Genomic DNA, 19,005 nt, shown 5'->3' with positions numbered 1-19,005 from the left:
TCACTGTAGGCAGGTTTGCTCTACAGAGGTCTGATGGTTTTTTTTGGTAACACTGTGTCTCTAATGACTGTGTATTCACATAGTAAGTGCAGCTGTGCTGACACTTCATTACAATGCTCGTACGCACGGTTACAATGCACTTAACATGTCTATGGAAGTACACAACTGTATTAGAAAAGGGTTAGGGTTGTATCTTACAAAAGAAAATGCACTCCCATTCTTTTACATTCTCACACAAACACAACATTTTATCACAAGTGTTTTATTTCAATATAAATACTGTATGTGTACAAAGTTACAAGCAACAATAGTTTTGCAAATAAAGTTCTTAATGCATAGAAATCATTTCATTGGTGTGCACCCAAAGCCCAATTTCCTTTGTAGCAATGTACATTTAAGGGCTATACGAAATATAAAATGTAATTAAAATAAGACAAGCATGTATAGATCATTGTTTTTTACACTTATAAAGTTTCTAAAGTCACGGAGATAGAAACATCAAACTTAAATATCATTTACTGTCTTTATCTCAACTTGACTGCGGTTGGCTTTATTGTATGGTATTTCAAAAAACAAATCCATCCCACATTTTCTATTAGAAATACTGGTTTTGTGAAAACAATGCTGACACAAAGCTACATCAGAAGCAGCCCATTAGTTCCTGGCATTAATCAAAATGAACCCAACTGTTAACTGGGAGACTCCCGGATTCCGAGTCACATCTCCTCCTGTTGGGCCAGCGCCCATTCTCCCAGCTCTCGCCAGCGCTGTGACGGACCGGCTCTATTATAAAACGAGACCAGTTCTCTTATTAGCGTGACTCTGCGGGTTCTTGTACTTTGCAGCAGTCGCATATCACTTTTTCACCCACGTGCTTCCCTTCCACATCTCCACACGGACAGCTTGGAGATCCCTGCAAGATCTACGTTTCCCCTCCTGGATATACTGTACTGGCATAGTGGAACCTGGCTGTAGGATGAGCTTCATGAAGGAACTGAAGAGGTCAGAATCAGAGCTGTGATGTAAACCAACATCTTTTCCTTCTGTTGAGTTTTTGACCAGTTGGACTAACAGGTAAAAGCAGTGTCTTGAATACTGTACTTAATAAAGCTTTAGGAAGCTTCTCCTTCAATATACACGCTGTCTTTAGACTCCTCGTTGGCCATAACCAACGGGACAAGAAACCCAAATAAATTACATTATCCTCTGAAGTGACCCTAGGAGGCTTAGTCCCAGTTACCCGCACTGGTCCATACTTTTCAGCAACCAAACCAATCCCTGAAAAATGCCCTTGGGTATGGGGTGGGTAATAAAACACACGTCAATGTGAGGTTGTTGCGTGACACAGTTCCACGCACTGCATGAAGGAATTAAAAAACACTGTCTCAGTGTCTTCGGTCCAATAATTAAGTCGCTCAGAAGCTTCCAGCGATGAAAGCATGATTGTTCTCGTTTGATCACGAGGCCGCGTGTCCGATCCCCGGCGCACCGCGTCACACGTGCGTCTGCATGCGCTGGTGCGTGGGCCTCCCGAACTCTGACTGCTGCGAAGAAACCTGCGAGGATGCGAAGGAGAAGCGCGACGAGCTCGACACCTTGCTGGCCTGGTCACAGGGGTCGTAAGAGTCCACCTTCTCGTAGGTGGCTGGCTTCACGTAGCTGGTGAAAGCTCGTCTGTAGGGTGCCGGGAGATAGGCAGAGCCCCCGTACACAGGCTCTTGGGGGTACTGCTGCTCGCAGGGGGTGTGCCCCCCAGTGGCGGTCCCGTAGCGGTGCCTGTAGTCGTAGATGCGAGGCTGGCTGGCCTGCTGGGAGGAGGGGGTGTAGATGGGACGGGGGTTCGGGAGGTAGTCTGAAAAGCCGCTGCGGATGAGAAGACCCTCGTGGCTGCGCACGTTGTAGTAGCCATTGGTGGGATCCTGGAGAAAAAAAAAAAAAAATCAGAGAGAGCAGGGTTAGGGGATCGTTTTAATGGAGCTCATCCCTGTTTCACTGGTGTTACAATGCATTTTAAAAAGGTATGTTTGGGATTTTTCTTTTTTTTTTTAAAGGTAATTACGTGATTTTGCCTCGTACTTGGTAATTATGAATCTTTTATTTAGCTCGAGTAAAAATGTATTAGTTGTTTTATTTCTTGGTAGTGTGATTGTACAGTTTGGGTAAAAACTAAAAGAAAGTCTTCTATAAACTCCACGTTGATGTTACAAAATGAGAAAGTGGGTCCTGTTTTGAAGGTAAAGGGGGGGTGGCTGGTTACCTTCAGCTCTGCCCGCTCGTCCTCCTCTTCCTCCAGCAGGTCACTGTGCTCTGTCCTGGAAGTTCCTGGAGATTCGCTGTTTGGAGCCTGAAGACGCACATAACCAATTTCATTGAGGTTTACCTTGCAGAATGGCCCTGTATTTAGACGTATGGTAATAGACACTCTTCACATGATCTATTCCCACTTCATGCGAGTACAGCCTACAACTTGACAATGCACAATTACACATACAATGAATGCATTAAAGATTGTTACCCCCATCGTTCAACTGAGTTCACTATGCCTTTTGAATTGTTAACTCAGTGGACACAAGGCTCATCTACACACACACACACATGCACTGTTAAACACAGCTGGATCAGCCTATTTTTCATTATGATGTCATTATTTCAGAAAGGGAGGCATACCATTGGCTCCTTCACGTCCTCCTCTTCGTCCTCATTGGTCCGGGCCACGTTGTGGTCGCTGTGCACGATCTGCACTCGGATGTCACTCTTGGAGAGGCGGGTGCTCTTCTTGCCTAGGAGGAGGGAGGAGGGAGGAGGGAGAGTTCACTAGCAGGACTGGCAGGCTCACTCAGTCGCTGCCCCGCAGCACAGTGGCTCTCTTTGTGGGGAAGAGGACAGCTGACAGCAAGAACGTTGCAACAGGTGGTTATTCGTCTTTCTGACGCAGTTTTGATTTAATCTGACAAGCACGCGACAAGAGTAGACCAAATCCCCAAATGGGACCATCTTTGCTTCTGCTACACAAACGATCAAAGCTTTTTACTTTTAAGAATGTAATCGCTACAGTGCGTGCATAGGAGCTTTGACCTCACCTTTCCCAGAGTTCCTGCAGCACAGCAGGATGATGACGAGGATGCAGGTCAGGAGAATGGCTCCGCCCCCGACTGCAGCGCCCACTATGATCATTAGGGGGAGCACTTCTGGGGGAAACAAAATACAGATCGGGGGTCAGGGAGGATACGAGTCAAGGAAGAGCCGGCTGAAAAGTGAGTTGTATTGTGCCAAAGCAATCCCGGAATCAGAAAAAGACACAGCTCTTTACACTTAGGGTTTGTTGAGCACATGTTTGTCTATCGTTTTACAAATTAAAAATGGCAGAAAAGCTTTGAAAATATTGTAGCTTTTTTTTTGTGTACAAAGGCACATCCAGAGGCCCTCTAACCCAAACCCAAACCCTAACCCCCTCGCATGACAGAATATAATAATAATGACCGGGCAGCCCCTCCCACCTTGCTCCTGGAGTGTTAGCAGGGCCACTCCCTCTCCGAAGCGGTTCCACGCGCTGCAGTTGTAGCGAACGCTGAAGTCATGCGCCATCGTCTCTGTGATGACCAGCGATGACATCACTCCCCCGGCCACCGAGGCGGTGCTGACCGTGAAGCGACCTGAGCTGCCTCCTGACAAGGTGGTCTCACCGAACGACCAGACCTCGGGGGGGACAGGAAGGGGAGGGGGGTCAGCCAAACCAGCAGAAACATTATACAGCAAGCCTGAGCTCTCAGGGATGGGAATGAGACCCACTGAGCTTGTTACCTAGACACACTGGAGGTTAATCAAGCTTGTATTAAAACCTGGAATGGGTGAAACTGCAGTGCAACGGGAGTCTTATTTCCAGCCCTGGCTTCTAATACACCACCTAACTTTCTGAGAGTGAAGGCAGGCAGAGGACATACATTGAGCCCAATTCACAAAACTTGTGTTTGTTTTATTGGATTAAATACAGATTCTGGATGCACCTTTTTTTTTTTTTTAATACCATTTTGACTACACTTACAATCTTGTCTGGCGGGGGCGTGCTGTCAACGAAACACTCAAGCTTCGCATTGCCCCCCTTGGCTGCGTGCTGGAGGGGCTCTGCTGTGATCAGTGGGGGGCCTGGAGAGAAAGAGGGGGGGTAAAGAAATGAGAGGAGATCAGAGACAGATTCAGGACAGTGGGCCATTTTCACACAGAGTGGAGGATGAGGCTGTATGGAACAGGTTATGCATTGGGAGCCTTAAAGTCTGAATGCTGTCCCGGGACCAATAGCCTCCTCGCTCTTAATATTTATTTAATTTTTTAAAATATGCTTTCCCATACCTCTCAGTGCTTTACAATGCTTCCCTATGTTTTATCATACCTATCTGTGCTTTACAATGCTTGTCTGTGCTTTACCATGCTTTCACTCTGCTCTGTCACCCTGTGCTGTACTTTTACTTTTGAAATTCTTCCCTGTTTCAAGCCCTTGTTGCACTCAAACACACTCACACACACTCACACTCACACACAGTGAGAGGAAGTGCACAGTGGACGCACCGTTCACTGTGAGGGTGACCTCTTGCTCAGCCACTCCGACGCGCGGCACGATGGCTTTGCAGGCGTAGCTCCCAGCATCCACCTGAGTGACCGCCTTCAGCTGCAGAGTGTTCCCGTTACTGAGGACCTGGAGGAGGAGAGCAGTCATGTCACTGGAGGGCAGAGAGGTGCACCCCCTACGGGATAAGCATTTACTGTAAAGCTCAATATATCTAACAGGGGCTGCTTGCCAGTTATCATTGCTGCCTTTCTGAAGCTGAAGGAACATGAAGACACTTTATCAGGGACGCTGGCTTGAAACCTGGTTCCAAGACACCACCAGGAGACCTAGTTTGAGGTTGCTGCATCAAACCCTCAAGTCTCACCTGGTGCCATGAAACCTAGTCTTCTAAAAACCAAGCTCCGAGCCACAAAGTGGCTTTATGTTCCCTCAGCTTAAGGAAACTCACCCTGAACTATAAAAGTTCTAAACTTAGGCAATGAAAAAAAAAGCCAAAGAGGACATTCTTTCCAGGTAAGAAAAAGTTAAAAAGAGAATAAAATTAGAATCAAGCGGACAGGAGAGAACTGCTTTGGCAGATTCGTCATGGTTTACTTTGGGTATTTCACCTCTCTTCATGGTTCCTGTGGGATTGCTTGAATACATGCTGAAAATAAGGGCTGGTCAACTTACCACATTTGAGCCCACTTTGGTCCAGGCTAAAGTCAAAGGTGGGTTCCCTGTCCAGGAGCAGGTAAAGGCAGCGTCCATTCCGACATCCACAGACTGGGGCTTGGGTTCAGACATCAGCTTCGGACCGACTGCAAATAAAAGAAAGAACCGAGTTAAAAACACTCTGAAGAAATGCAAACCCAAACCCAAACACCCACGGAGGATCCTATTTTAATTTAACTGAATTAATTAAACAAAGTTGAATTTAATTGAATTAATTAAACAAAGTTTCACAGCATCACCCTGTATGTAGAATTAACACATTTTGCTTCATAAAGTCGAACAAAACCTGCTGAATTACACACTGACTCATTGGAGTTTTCCCAGATACTTAACGTATTAATTATGTTCATAATGTTCTTTTTTTTAAATCAGGTCTCAATCCTAAAATTCTAGGTGATGCAAAAAACTGGAGAACAACCCGGGAGAGCGAGAGGCAGTAAGAGCTTACACTGCACATCCACCAGGGTGCTGACGTTGGTGCTGCCCACGGAGTTGGACACCTCGCAGGACACGGGGTCGGTGAAGTAGGTGTGGTCGACCGTGGCCTCCAGGCTGTCTCCATTGGCCTCGGAGATGAGCACGCCGCCTTTTGCCCACCTGAGAGAGAGGGGGGTGGGGGGTGTTGTTTGCTTAGATATTCACTTCTATAAAATCTTGAGTCTCCGATATCTTGCAAACTACTTTATTGGGTCAATTTGAAAACCTGTGCATGCCTTCATAATAGTAGGGGAACAAAACATTCATGTTGATTTCATGATCAGTGGCAAAGGCATGCTGTTTTCCACATCAGGGAAAGACCCTTGCAGCAGTACCGGCCTGCTAGTTCCAAAACACTGACTGTTTTTAGGCGTTTTGTTTTGTGTTGTATTTGTTCTGTTCTACTTTGTCCCATTGCATTGTCCAGCGGTGACAAGGCAGGCAGTCCTGAGCGGTACCTGTAGCCGGTGATCTCCGGGTTGGCCGAAGCAAAGCAGACGAAGAGAACCTTGGCTCCTTCCAGGACGGTCTGAGGCTCAACAGAGAGAGTGACGGTCGGGGGGTCTGAAAGGGAAAGGGAGGGGAGTTCGTCACCAAAAACCAATCAGCAGGACACTGGGCTCGGGAAAGAAAGACCGGACCATTTACAACGTCGGATGTGGAATCTGGGAATTCTGTAGGAGCTCAAACTGGGGGGCGCTCGCTTCACAGACCCCGGATAAGCAGTCATCTTGGATTACAGTAATCCAGCCCCAGGTAATCCTGGGTTACTGAAAATGTAAAAAGTTTACCACCTGGCTGAAGTTTAAATAAACTCTATACTATTAACACAAGAAGCCCCTTTTCCTATTGAATTTCAGTTCATCACCAGCACTTCCACACTCACTGTGCTGGGAGGACCCAGGGGGAGGGAGGCTGTGTACTGAACTGCATCACCAGCACTTCCACACTCACTGTGCGGGGAGGACCCAGGGGAAGCGAGGCTGTGTACTCAGGGGCAGCGAGGCTGTGGACTCAGGGGAAGCGAGGCTGTGTACTCACGCTGCACGTTGAGCGTGATGGAGGTCTCCTTGCCGGCCGGGGCGGCAGGGTTGCTGACGTGGCAGGTGAACGCTCGGCCCGTGTCCTGATCCTCAGGAGTGACCAGGAGCATGCTGGACGACAGCTCCCGCTTACCATCTTCCATCAGACTCTGAGGAGAGAAAAAACACACAGCGTTAGACTACGTGACTAATCACGCGGGCCAGCCGGGATATTCAAACGTTCACAGCTCAAAGCATCCCGCTGCAGAGACGGCCGCGTTTGTATTCCTTCATAAAATGTATAAACAACGAGGTCTGAAATAAAAAGTTCCGGAAGCGCGTTTCTCAGCTTTGATTTGATGGGCTGCCAGGTTTATTTATTTTACCCCGTTGATTTATTTAACCGGTGCTCCCCAGCTCATTCCCAATGAAGGCTTGTCTGGATTTTGGAACAGGAGGAAGCCCGGACTGTTACCTTGGAGTAGACCGCAGCCTCCTGCAGCTTCCCCTCCCGGTACCATGTGATCTCCGCGGCTGGCTTTGCCCCCGAGGCTCTGCAGGTCAGGTTGTAGGGCGCGTGTGCTTTCAGCCTCACCACCGGCCCGTCGTCCACCGTGGGGTCCTCGGGGGGTACTGAGGATCAACAATGGTGGGTTAGCTGGACTGGGAGACCCCATTGGCTCTCTGACAGTATGACACCCTTTATGCTTTATAGTCCACTCCAGGTTAGTATGATCAGAACTTGGGCCATTCCATTCTTATCATTATTGGGGTGGGGGGTGGGGGGGGGGTTAAAAAGAAACAGCTGCATTGTACAGATTCACTAACTATGCCCTCCGTTTGTGGTTTTTTTTATAAAGCAAACTGTCGACAGAACTAGCAAAACAACTAAAAAAAAAAAAAAAAAGTTTGTAATTAAATTCCATTAACAATGAACCTTGCCCTGGAGTAACTGCTAAGCACACCAATCCCTGAACCCCATTCCCATGCTCCTGCGATGGCTGTGCAGGGTATCAGCTCCCTTACCCAGCACAGTGAGCCTGGCTCTGTGGGAGCGCAGGGCAGCCTGCGTGGCCTGGCACTCGTACACAGCGTCATCTGCCAGCTCAGCAGAGTCAATGAGCAGACTGTGCTCGTCCGACATGGGCGCTCCCATGATGGAGTACCGGGTCCAGCCTGCAGGGGGGGGACAGAGAGGGAAACTCATTCATGTAACAAGCCTAGTACCATGCAACTTTTTAGCACAGAAAATCGGAAGCACTTTTAAAATAAATACCTTTTGAAGAACAGTATAAACACATGGAGAATGAAGTGAAAACAATGAGATTCTGTCCCATTGAATTCCTTCAAGTGCCATCACACTTCGTTCCCTAACTTTTCTCCTGCTGTTACTAAAGTTGCTTACCTGGCAGGTCCCTCTCTCCTCCCAGTGCCAGCCCGTCCTTGGTCCACTGCACCATACCGCGGTATCCCACGATGACGCAGGGCAGTGTCACGGACTGACCGCTCACCACCACCTGGTCCTGAGGCTCCTGCGAGAAGTACGCGGCGCGTCCTGGAGGGAGAGAAACATACCGCGGAGTGAGCGACGCTCCAGAACCTCGCTGTCGAAACATATATATATATATATATATATAGGTTTACTTTTCTTTTACACCTTTTGTCCACTGCAGTTATATTGCCTTTTAAACTTCTATAAACTTCTATATAGTTCTCTATAATCCATAACTAACAATCACTCGATAGCACTCAGCATCACTAAAAGAAAAGGATTGGCGACTGCTTTGACTAGAACACTCTCTGGCCATTAAAGCTTTTTTTTTTGTAAGTTTGATCAGAATCAGTTTTTCGAGCCTCGCTGTCAGAAATCTTCATCTGCTGAAAGAAGGTCCACTGAGGTGGCACTAAACCAGAGGAATTATTCCTCAAGAGAGGCACTTAAACAGACTGCGAGGGGCCCTGGAAGAAAAACAGGCAAAGAACAGGAACATACGGTGCCCAGAGCCTCCCTTTGTCCTCCCGTCCCTCTCTTTTATCACCCTCTTCATTCCCAATCAATCCTTGCTAAATGCGTCTTTAATGGCTTTTCAATAGCGGCCTTTCCCCCCTGGGATGGGGTCTGTCTTTCAAAGGCATCCCATTGAAGCAGGCTTCCAAGGTCTGCCAGAGGCTTTTGTCTCCAGTCAATTATACACTTCATCTGGGGAGCTGGGGGGCTTAATCCAGGCAGCCCCCCCTCTACGCTCCCACCCCCCCCAGCCGAGCGAGAACACGACCCGCCGAGCTGTAAGTCAAGGTGCTATCCACTCCACACTGGATTGTGGAGAGATTGAGATCTCTCCCCCCCCGGCTCTCCCGCTGTGTGTCCTGAAGATCTGGAGCTCAGCTGCTCACCACAAACAGTTTTGGAACAAGCATGAGTTTCTGCAACTACTGCTGCTCTGAATCGAAGGGTTAGCATATTCTTGCTGATATGAATCCCTCAAGCCTTCTGCTTGGGATTTAGCGGACAGGTTTTCCCGTTTTATTGTGTGCGCTTCTGAAAGTATTGAAAACCGAGGCCACCTGCAATTGAAGTCAAGAGGGCTATTTGGAGATGGGTTTTTTGTGCATTCAGGGCTCTCTTTCTCAGTCCTTTTCTCCTCTCATTTTTTTCAAATTAGACCCTAACAGCTTTTTAAAAGCTGTTTTCCCTGTTTTTAATCCTCTCAGCCCCTGCTTTCATGCATTATTCCCCATTGTCTGAGCTGTCATTGGTAGAACCCCCTTAGTGAAGAGGCCACCCCCCCCTCTCTGAGCTGCATTCACCCATGAAATGGAAGTCCAGCATAGCAAGGTTAATAAACACCAGCCTGCACAGATCTCCACTGCAGAACACAAAAAACCCCTTCACTTCTCTAGAGTACCCTTCAACTGAGTCCCAATGCTTTTAACACATACAGAGATATAGCCCTTATGTTAACAGTTTATCATTACATGTTCATGGTTATTTTTCCCCAATCCTTTGTTACCATAGTTTGGCATTATCTTTTTCTATTTGCTTTACTATACATACCTCTCTGTGGTTCACAAAGCCTTTCTCGCTCCACCACTCAACCACAAGGGCAGCACTTTGACAGACAGGCAGTTCTACAGCACAACACACACAAGGAATTCCTCTTGTACAGCTCTGGCCAAAAGGTTTGCATCGCCCTCGATAGAATTAACCCATTGCGCTTCAGAAACGTCGAATGAAACCCGATGAATGATGTTATATTAACACACTGAATTACACACCGCTGCTTCATAGCTTTCCCCATGTACTTAATGTAAAAACTCTCAAAAATTGAAAAATGTGACATTTGCAAATCTAACCAAAAAAAACCGTCTGGGCTGTCGACCGCTATCCTCACTTGCCGCGATTGACTTCCAGATCTCCAGCATATGCTTCTGCAAGAATACGGGGGGCTGTTTCCCTGACCTGGCCCCTGACCTTCCCATTACACGCCTCTCCAGTGCACCCAGAGACCACTGAAACATTGTGTGCCCACACACCCCATCACCTCTCACCCTGGCCCTCGAGAGTGGGTAGGCTGTGTGACCTCCCTGGATTTTATCAATTAATCTTTGGGGTGACAGGGGAAGACTCTCTGCTTCTCTAATAGAAGTGTGGTGCTGCAGGAAAGGGCAGAGATGTAGCAAGACTGGAAACAGCCCGACAGAACTAGACAGATCCCAGCAGAGTCTGTGTACTAGCTATTAGATTCTGGACCTTCAGTATTTAGAATTACTAATTTAATTTCAACTGTTCAACTAATTCAATGTTTCACGCAGAAGTCTTTTTCAAAGTGCCGCTGAAGCACGGTCCTCCTGTCCAGCAATGCTCCACTCATGAAGCAACAGGTGGGAGACTACAGGGTACCAGGAGACTAGCTTGAGAAATCAGTATCCAGAGATAGACTCTGCAGCGGGGCAATACCAGTCGTTTCAATACAGCGCATTTTCTCTCTTTTCCTCCCCCAAGTTGATTTTCTTCCTTCTTGACTCTCTTTTTAATCTTTAATTAAAGTGGTCCTGGGATGCTAGCATTAGCCTGTGTCCCCGGGGGTAGTAAGCGGATTGAAACAATCAAGGAGAAGGATTAAACCACGTGAGGGGAGGGGGGGGGGGGGGATCTTAAAGGAAATCAAGATCCGCTGCCTCTGACCGAGACTCGCTGACCCCTGAGTTTTAAACCAGAGAGGATTAACTAGAAAGCAAACTCCAGGTTGCCTGTGTAAACTCTGGGACAAAGGATAGGAAAGCCTGCCTTATTGGATTTTAATTAAGCACAGGGGTGAGAAGATAACACCAAGGACACTGAAAGAGACACCGGTCTACATTATCAAAGATTATTATTTTCTTTTATTTAACTAACTGAAATACATCAATAGACGTTATAAGTTTTCCTTTTTTTTTTTTTTTGGAAAATATCAGTCCTGTTTTTCAACTACATTTTTATTTTTTTTTATTTTTACAGCAATCATTTTGATGTTTAAGCTTGTGATGTACAGTTTGTAGCGGCTCTTCTCTGGAAACGCACAAAACAAAGATCCCTTACGATTCAAAGGAAACTGTTTGAATTTGTCTGCTGGTGTCTGAATCCACCCTTTTAAAAGGCTTCAATTCTCTATCCCTTTAAGCTAAAACTGCGATAACAACATGTTAGGGACTGGAGTTAGGCATTGTGGAGCTGTGCAGAGTTAGTGACCCCCGACTCCCCTCCCCTCCCCTTCCACCCACATCTCAAATTTACAGAGATGTAAAAACAGCCGTGGATAAAGATGACAGGATCGATGACATAGTTCAGCTGCTTGGATTGTGCAAACACAACTCAGGTTCAGATTCAGTTTCACTTTCTTCACCCGGTCCCTTCTTTCATGTCTTATTATTTTTTTCAACTTCTCTTTGAACTCCCTGGCTGGGTTCTTTTCTTTTCTGCTAACAGTGTTGGGGCACAGCTTGTGTAAGTCCAGTAGATTTTAACCAAAAACATGTCTCTGTTTTGACTTCATTTCGTATAGTTTTTCCCCTGAAGAAGGATATCTATCTGTGTGCTTGGAGACAGACTCGTCAGATTGAAATGTTTGCTCTGATAACTGAGCCCAGAGAAGAATGCCCAGGGGTCCCTAACAGGAGATCGCAAACATGCTTAAACACACACAGCTTTGCTCTTACCCTCCACCTTTCAGGAACAGCTCTGATAAGGTCTGGGGTCTGTGCCATTGTTTCAACCCTGCACCACCAGACAGCACACACTGCAAAGGGAGGTCTGGAGATAGGAAGCACAAAGGATCCTTTTTTCATTGTTCCTTGTTTGCTAACTAGACAATGCAGAGGCCGGCCAGCCCTCTTACTCTACAAAGCCTGTCTTTGTCTTCCTGGGTTCATTTTAAACTCGTTCAAGGACAAACAAGAGGAAGCAAGTGAGCCAGGAAGCCTGCTCAGCAACACGAGTGCAATACTGAGAGGCTGGCTCTGTCTGACGAGCTGCTCGATTAACACAGGGTAACAAAAAATAATAATTATACAGAAGCTGCATCTCAGATTACAGCCTTTGTAAAGGATTTAGTCATGTAGGTGCACAGGGGAGCGGGCTGACCACAGGGTCCCCCTCCCCACCCCCCCCCACCCCCCACCTCTGGAAGACACTGTCGACATTCTGTGACAGCTTAACAGGTGGTTAAATTAGAGAGAGAGAGAGAGAGAGAGAGAGGGGGGGGGGGGGGCTGATTCAGTCCAGACCAGAGTTGTTTCAGACAGAGAGAGGGGGCTGATTCAGTCCAGACCAGAGTTGTTTTAGACAGAGAGAGGGGGCTGATTCAGTTCAGATCAGAGTTGTTTCAGACAGAGAGAGGGGGCTGATTCAGTCCAGATCAGAGTTGTTTCAGACAGAGAGAGGGGGCTGATTCAGTCCAGACCAGAGTTGTTTCAGACAGTCGCTTTGTTTGGATTTAGTCTAAACTCAAACAGAACGCTTGGCTTTCTAATCAGAATAGCTTTATTCGTGCCTGACTGGAAAACCAGTATGAATCTTCTTGTTGATTTAAGGTATCTTTGAAAACCATCCCTAATCTCAAAAGTTAGACAAACAAACTCTTTTCACAACCCAGAACTGAAACAAAAGCAGGAGCAAAAAATAAAAAAAAAATGTGCCATGGATTCTTCATTAGCTTCAATATCACAAACTTAATTGGCTGTCCGGTTTGTTTATATGATAGCAACCTTTAAAACAGGGGTGTCAATTACAAAACAGTATGAACGGGTATGTAGGGAGATGGGCTCTGTCTCAATAGGCCTATGCTTGGAAAATTAGATAGCTTGCACAAAATAATTACTGGGTATCACTTTAGTGATATTCCCCAAACCATAATAATGTTTAAATGGTTTGAGAATATCTGTCTTACCAGGATTACATCAATCAGAACACTGGCTACCATCTGGAAAGTGATCTAGAACCCTCCCATACAGCTGTTGTTGTCAATCAATGAACGTGGGGCTATTTGAAACCAGCTCCACGCTAGACAATGGGCCCCCCTACTCTGAAACCGAACAGGCTATTGTGACGTCAAATAGGGCGGCAAAGCACTTAAACAGTGGCTTAAATGTGTGGGATCCCGAGTTAACAAGTTAGGTACCAGATTCTGAATTTTTTTCAAAGCAAAAAAAAGAACACAAGCTCTATTTGTGTAAGTTGACTAAGCTTGTGCAGTAACACAATTCAAGTAAGTTATCATAACAATTAAAATAGCAGGGGCCAGTGAGCAATGCTCCAAAAATGTACAAACATAGCCTGTCACTTATGTGTTAAGAAGACACTTACAGCCTGATTTTCAAAAGGGGAAAAATAAGAACTGGGTTAAAAAGCGATTTCTGTAACAAAACCACTCTACTTATATTATTAAAGGTTGAGAAAGCAGATAAAGAACTCATTGTATATCAGTTCACTGAAAGCCATATACTCAGAGAGGCAAATCCGGTTTTAAAAATCACTTTGCGACCCAGTTCTTCTTGTGCCCCTTTTGAAAATCAGGCTGTTCCTGTGCGCGGACAGACCTGGGTAGTTCATTCCATAACTAACTGCGCTTTTATTCGGTTGCAAAATTTAACAGGAAAAAAAAAAAAAAAAAAAATTCTAGGAGATGGGTAGCAACATTAAAAAAACAAACAAAAAATAAATATAACTCCGGATATTTACTTTCCGCTGAAACCGGAAATGTTTCTAAAGAGGGTGTTGTTTCTATTTCAAGTGTCTGGTTTATTTCGAGCTCGCACTTCTCCGCCTTGGTGTGTAGGGAAGCGTGTGTATTATAAATTAACATTTTAATTTACTCTAATTAATGGTTCACTGGAGACCAGAGGGATGTTTTCACCGTCAGAAAAAAAAAAACCTGCTCAACTCTCAAGCTCTCCCTACTCAAGCACTTTGTCTTATAAATTTTTCCAGCTACAAATTAGCAACAGGACTAATCGGATTAGCGGAATCCACATCGACTTCCCTACAATGATCATATTTCATGCAAAATGTCTATTGTAATAATAATAATAATACACTTTTACTGCAGAAGAAAACAGATCCAAAATGCGCATCGGTATAATACACACTGACCGGACCGGACTTTAAAATCATTTCTTAATAGGACGGTCTATAACTACCCGTCTTCTTGCACTAAACTTGCAAGGTAATACAATAGAAACATATTCTTCACTCCTGATGTACTGAAGAGTGGGTACTGGTAACAAGAACCCTTCCCAACAGACTGCGGGCGGATTCCTAGTCCTAGTGACGTCACCCTGATCAAAACACGCACCGCTCCACTGGAATGCCTATATCGTTCTACATTGTGACGAAGTACATTGTATGACATTCCTTGAATTTGTATCGGACCCCAGCGATAGCGCACTGGTGGTGCTGAACTGGAAAGCGACTCCGTGGATCAAAACGGCGGGTTAAAGATGGCTTAAGACATGGCTTACCTCCTTCCAACAGGCACAGGGAGAGGACGATCCAGAACGCACGCATCCTCCTCGGTGTGTCGGACCCGCTTTCCCTGGAGAAGCTGCCGAATTGTAGTTGATTCACCCGAACTTCCCGGGCAAGAAAAAAAAAAAAATCCGCCTAGCAGATTATATTGGCGAATGAAAAGAAAAAAAAGTTTTTCTCCTGAAACTTCCCCCCGTTTCTTATCACTGCTTCTTATTAATGATATTTTACTGATTCAGAAGCGAACGCAAGTATTTTTTATACTTGTTTCCGAATCGGGTCGATTAATCTAATTCTGAAAATGGATTAAAATCGTAGTAGCGAATTTTAAGCCTATATTGCACAGTACAGTGAAGTATAGAGGGATGCGTTTCCTACTGTCTCTCCTTTCCCATCTGATCGGTTTCAGTGATAATCCACACTGATTGCTACCTGATTTGGGATTTGGGATTTAGCTCTGTCAAACTCGGATGGGAGGAGATTGTTCGGTATAAATTCACTGACCCCTCCCCTTTGTCAAATTTCTATTCTGAAGCGAACGAGGTCCGGCCCCTGGCTCCTCCCTCTGCTCATCCATTGGCTGCTCGGCGTTCCACACGGAATTCCAAAAAGGTAAGTAAACTCAGTCAAACGCATGGAGAAGTTTGCGAAACTTTCGTCAGCACAAAACACGTTGAGCTTTAAAGACAGCTGGGTGGGGGGGGGGGATGTTTCTTCCTGACCGTTTATTGGTGTGAAATAAAACAAAAAGCCGTTTAGGTAAACAGCACACAACACCCCCTGTGCGAAATGTGCCAGCTAGTAACCGAGACACGGTGCTGACAGACAAGCCTCACTTTGTACAGTTTAGTGTTTTTATTTCAACGATACAAATAATACGAATTATGATAGGCAGGAGTACGCACCACCACGGCGTCAGCGTAGCGTCAGAAACGTCTTGTGAGACGCATTTTGCCAAGTGGAGCACAGCTTTGCAAATTTGCATTGGCTGTCGAGAATGATCCCTCATTAGTGATTGACTGACAGGGGACAGGCAGCTGTGTGGAGGTCGACGGCCCCGGGCGGGCGTTTTTTTTTGCAAAATGTTGTTTGTGAAAAATGGGGGAAAAAACCCACTGGCGCTAACCTCAATAAACAAGGCACTTCCCGTGTGAAAATCAACGGCAAACACCCCCTTCCGTGCCAGCATCTGGCCATTCAGGGGAGCCGAATCAACAGAGCAAACAGGCAACGAAAGGTGGCTGATTGAACTGTGCAGCCTGGCAATTAACGCGTCCTTCATTCAGCATCTCTGCAATACGCAACACACGATCAAAGCCAACCGCGCACGTTAGCTCTGAAGATTTACAAAACATTCTGATTGAGTTTTTGTTTGTTTGTTGTTGAAAGTTTCCTGCTGCGCAATTTCGTGGCTCTTGTCGTTTTGTATTTTAATTGAGCGCTCCCTTAATTCAATGCGCTCAATGAAGCCGTGCAGATAACGCGTTAGCTTCAAATTAAAAAGAAGTCAGAAAAGCCCAATGAGACACATGTATAATAATAAAATAATAATAATAATAATACTGGCACTAAGACTAATAATAAATAGCGCTCATATTTCCGTAACAGTCCTACTGTTTAAAATGCATCGTCTTTTTACGTCAATTTAGGAGTGAGAATGATCAGGTCGACGCCAAAAAGTTTTTAAAACAACCGAGTCTCGCTCAGTGGGTTAGATTGACACGTCTGATTGATTTGAATAGTTCTTCATTAAAAATCAAAACGTCAGCAAAACTTGTGTTAGACGCGGTCTGTTTCTCTTAGCACTCTCCTAGTGATTTAACCTATTCGGTGCCATCGTTCTCCTTGCAGTATTTTTTTAACTCGCGTAATGTCCCTGCTGTTTTAATTTTCTCTATAACTGCATTGCTGCAAGCGCAAGAGTTAAGTCTAATCGAATTACAGAAATACAGCTTTTGTAGTGTTTTTTTTTTTTTTTTTTTCAAAGCGAAACGGATGCGGTGTAATGGGTCAGGCGTGCTGGACTGTCAGCTGCTGAAGACGGGGGGGGGGCGGTTTGTATAGGACGCTGCTGGTGAGAAACAAAGCAAACTCCGGTTAACCCAATAAAACAACACTCTCTGTGTGAATGTCTATCATCTGGTCATTTACTTTGTGTTAAATGGATTAGGGTTAACAAACACAACACAGCGACAAAAGGTAGCCAATATAACTAAACTGCCAACACTTCCATGTTGATTTTCTCGTGCAATAAATAAATTGACTGCTTAAATAAGGAAAGTAAGGGAAACTTTAAACACAATGATCATATATATATATATATATATATATATATATATATATATATATATACACACACACACACACACACACACACACACACACACACACACACACACACACACACAGAATCCAGAAACAATAAATAGCTCTATATTCAAGGATCCGACAGGATATCCGTCAATCATTAAAAATACTTGGTTTCAGGAGACTGGGTTTCAGGATGCTGGGCGGTACACCGGGAGAGACTTGGGGTTTGATTCAGCTACCTCACACTAGGTCTCCCGCTGGTCTCCAGAAACCAGCTTTCAAACTGCTTTTCCTGAAAAAGGGGCTTTACACAGTCAATACCAGGGCAAAGTACAAGTCTGTTCAGATTACACTGCGAGCTTGGGTTGAGAGGAAACATCTTTAAACATGTTTATGAATGATGTTACACTGGTCTCCTGAACAGCGTTTCCACAGACAGCAGGAGCGACTCCAGTAAGCAATTTCAGATAAGGGTGCAATACTGGTTTGGTAAGTCACTCTGCTTGCCGTTGTACCGCCCCACATGGGGGGGGAGGGGGTGGGGTATATAGAGGGGATTGATTCCTGTTCAATTCCAATTTCAATTTCTTCAAAGGGCAAAAGTGGAAGACAGTTGATGAGACAGTTGTGGAAGTGTGGCATTCACCAGGCTGTAGTGTGTGCGTGTGTGTGTCTGTGTCTGTCTGTCTGTCTGTATACTCGTACGTGTGTGTGTTTACAATGGCTTTGTTATTTCACATACTAGTGTCCACACGACTGCATTGCGGTTCTGTACATAACACTCAAACAAAACGCCTGCATCAATTCAGAGGCTGGAAGTTGTTCTGGAATGGGATAATGGCTCTGATTAACACGACAGCTGCCCCAAAGACATTTTGAAAAAATGTGGGAGCCGGTCCTGCTGCCCCACAGGTGTGTCCCTGAACAGGGTGAGAGGGAAAGGAGGAGGCCTCATTTATCCACCCCATCTTCCCCTTCACCAGCTCTGGAAGTGTCAGGAAAACCTGCTCTGTTCCCAGGCCCCCAGCGGGAGCACCAGGCCTCGTCTCCATGGTTGCGGTAGGCTCAGGGAAGCAGGCCGTGGAGCCCCATTGAAGCAACAGCGGGGCGAGAGAGAGGCTAACAATCAGGGCCTGCCAGAGAAGAGTCCTTTTCATCCCTGCATTACACGCTGGGGTCTGCTGGCTGCTTTACAACTGGACACATATGGGCTGAATCTCACAGCTCCCAGAGGCACCGTGGGAGAAGAGAGACTGCAAATGAAGATGTGAGGGGACTGGACTGGCAAGAGGGAGGCAGGTTGGCAGGGAGGCAGGGAGGGAGAGAAGCCGTTTAATTGTGACATTCTGGACCAGATTGCGACACACACAAACGCACACACACACACAAACACACACATATCACAACCAAAGCTAATCCATAAATAACTGTAAAAAAACCCTCCCTGGAAGCTATGTTTGTATCAATAATGAGAGCCCCCTGTGGTACACCAAGAGTCTTTCTGAAGGGTTCTGAGTCTTGTTCCTCCCATCCTACCCTCAGTATGTTGTAGCCATTAATAAGCGGTTATCCTGATACAAGTTTACCACTGTAAATTTGCACAGAAATTTAGCAGCTTTTCCCATGACTACACTATGCCTTATATATCATTTACCATGGTTTGCCATGTCTTTAATATGCTTTACCAACACTTCTCAGGTCTTTACAATGCTTACCAATGCTTTACCATGCTTCCACTCTGCTTTATTACACATTGCTTTTGCTTTTACTATGGGGGAACTTTATAGGGGGCAGTGCAGGGTCATTTGGCAAGTCTTGTTGAACCACCTGGGGTCTTCGATGAATGACTAGCCTTAATCGCTATGGTAACTATAGCGGCCTAGTGCTGGGTGTGCAGCCCCATGCTGGAGCACTGT

At 45.7% G+C, this 19,005-nt stretch overlaps 1 protein-coding gene across 1 annotated transcript; it reads right to left on the bottom strand.

Annotated features, from left to right (window-relative positions):
* Nucleotides 1-28: 28 nt before the first annotated feature.
* On the bottom strand, nt 29-15,314 carry LOC121304211 (kin of IRRE-like protein 1). The gene is made up of 15 exons (XM_041235204.1): nt 14,773-15,314; nt 8,183-8,332; nt 7,804-7,953; nt 7,253-7,410; nt 6,797-6,947; nt 6,214-6,319; nt 5,727-5,875; nt 5,237-5,364; nt 4,564-4,690; nt 4,043-4,143; nt 3,498-3,696; nt 3,081-3,188; nt 2,668-2,780; nt 2,258-2,344; nt 29-1,919 (listed from the first exon to the last, which is right to left on the bottom strand). The coding sequence occupies exons 1-15, from the start codon at nt 14,816-14,818 to the stop codon at nt 1,494-1,496; spliced, it is 2,199 nt and encodes a 732-aa protein (XP_041091138.1). The 5' UTR covers nt 14,819-15,314; the 3' UTR covers nt 29-1,493.
* Between the last annotated feature and the right edge of the window lie 3,691 nt (nt 15,315-19,005).

This window comes from Polyodon spathula, chromosome 37 (genome assembly GCF_017654505.1).
Source record: "Polyodon spathula isolate WHYD16114869_AA chromosome 37, ASM1765450v1, whole genome shotgun sequence".
Classification (NCBI taxonomy): domain Eukaryota; kingdom Metazoa; phylum Chordata; class Actinopteri; order Acipenseriformes; family Polyodontidae; genus Polyodon; species Polyodon spathula.
This window is presented reverse-complemented; position numbering and strand designations above follow the sequence as displayed.

What these genes read in the sequence shown, in the direction of transcription:
- LOC121304211 (XM_041235204.1), bottom strand. Translation starts at nt 14,818, where the DNA reads ATGCGTGCGTTCTGGATCGTCCTCTCCCTGTGCCTGTTGGAAGGAG. An exon ending in CCTGTGCCTGTTGGAAGGAG is followed by an intron (nt 8,333 to 14,772) that starts GTAAGCCATGTC and finishes CTCTCCCTCCAG; the next exon opens with GACGCGCCGCGTACTTCTCG. An exon ending in CCAAAGTGGGCTCAAATGTG is followed by an intron (nt 4,691 to 5,236) that starts GTAAGTTGACCA and finishes CTCCTCCTCCAG; the next exon opens with GTCCTCAGTAACGGGAACAC.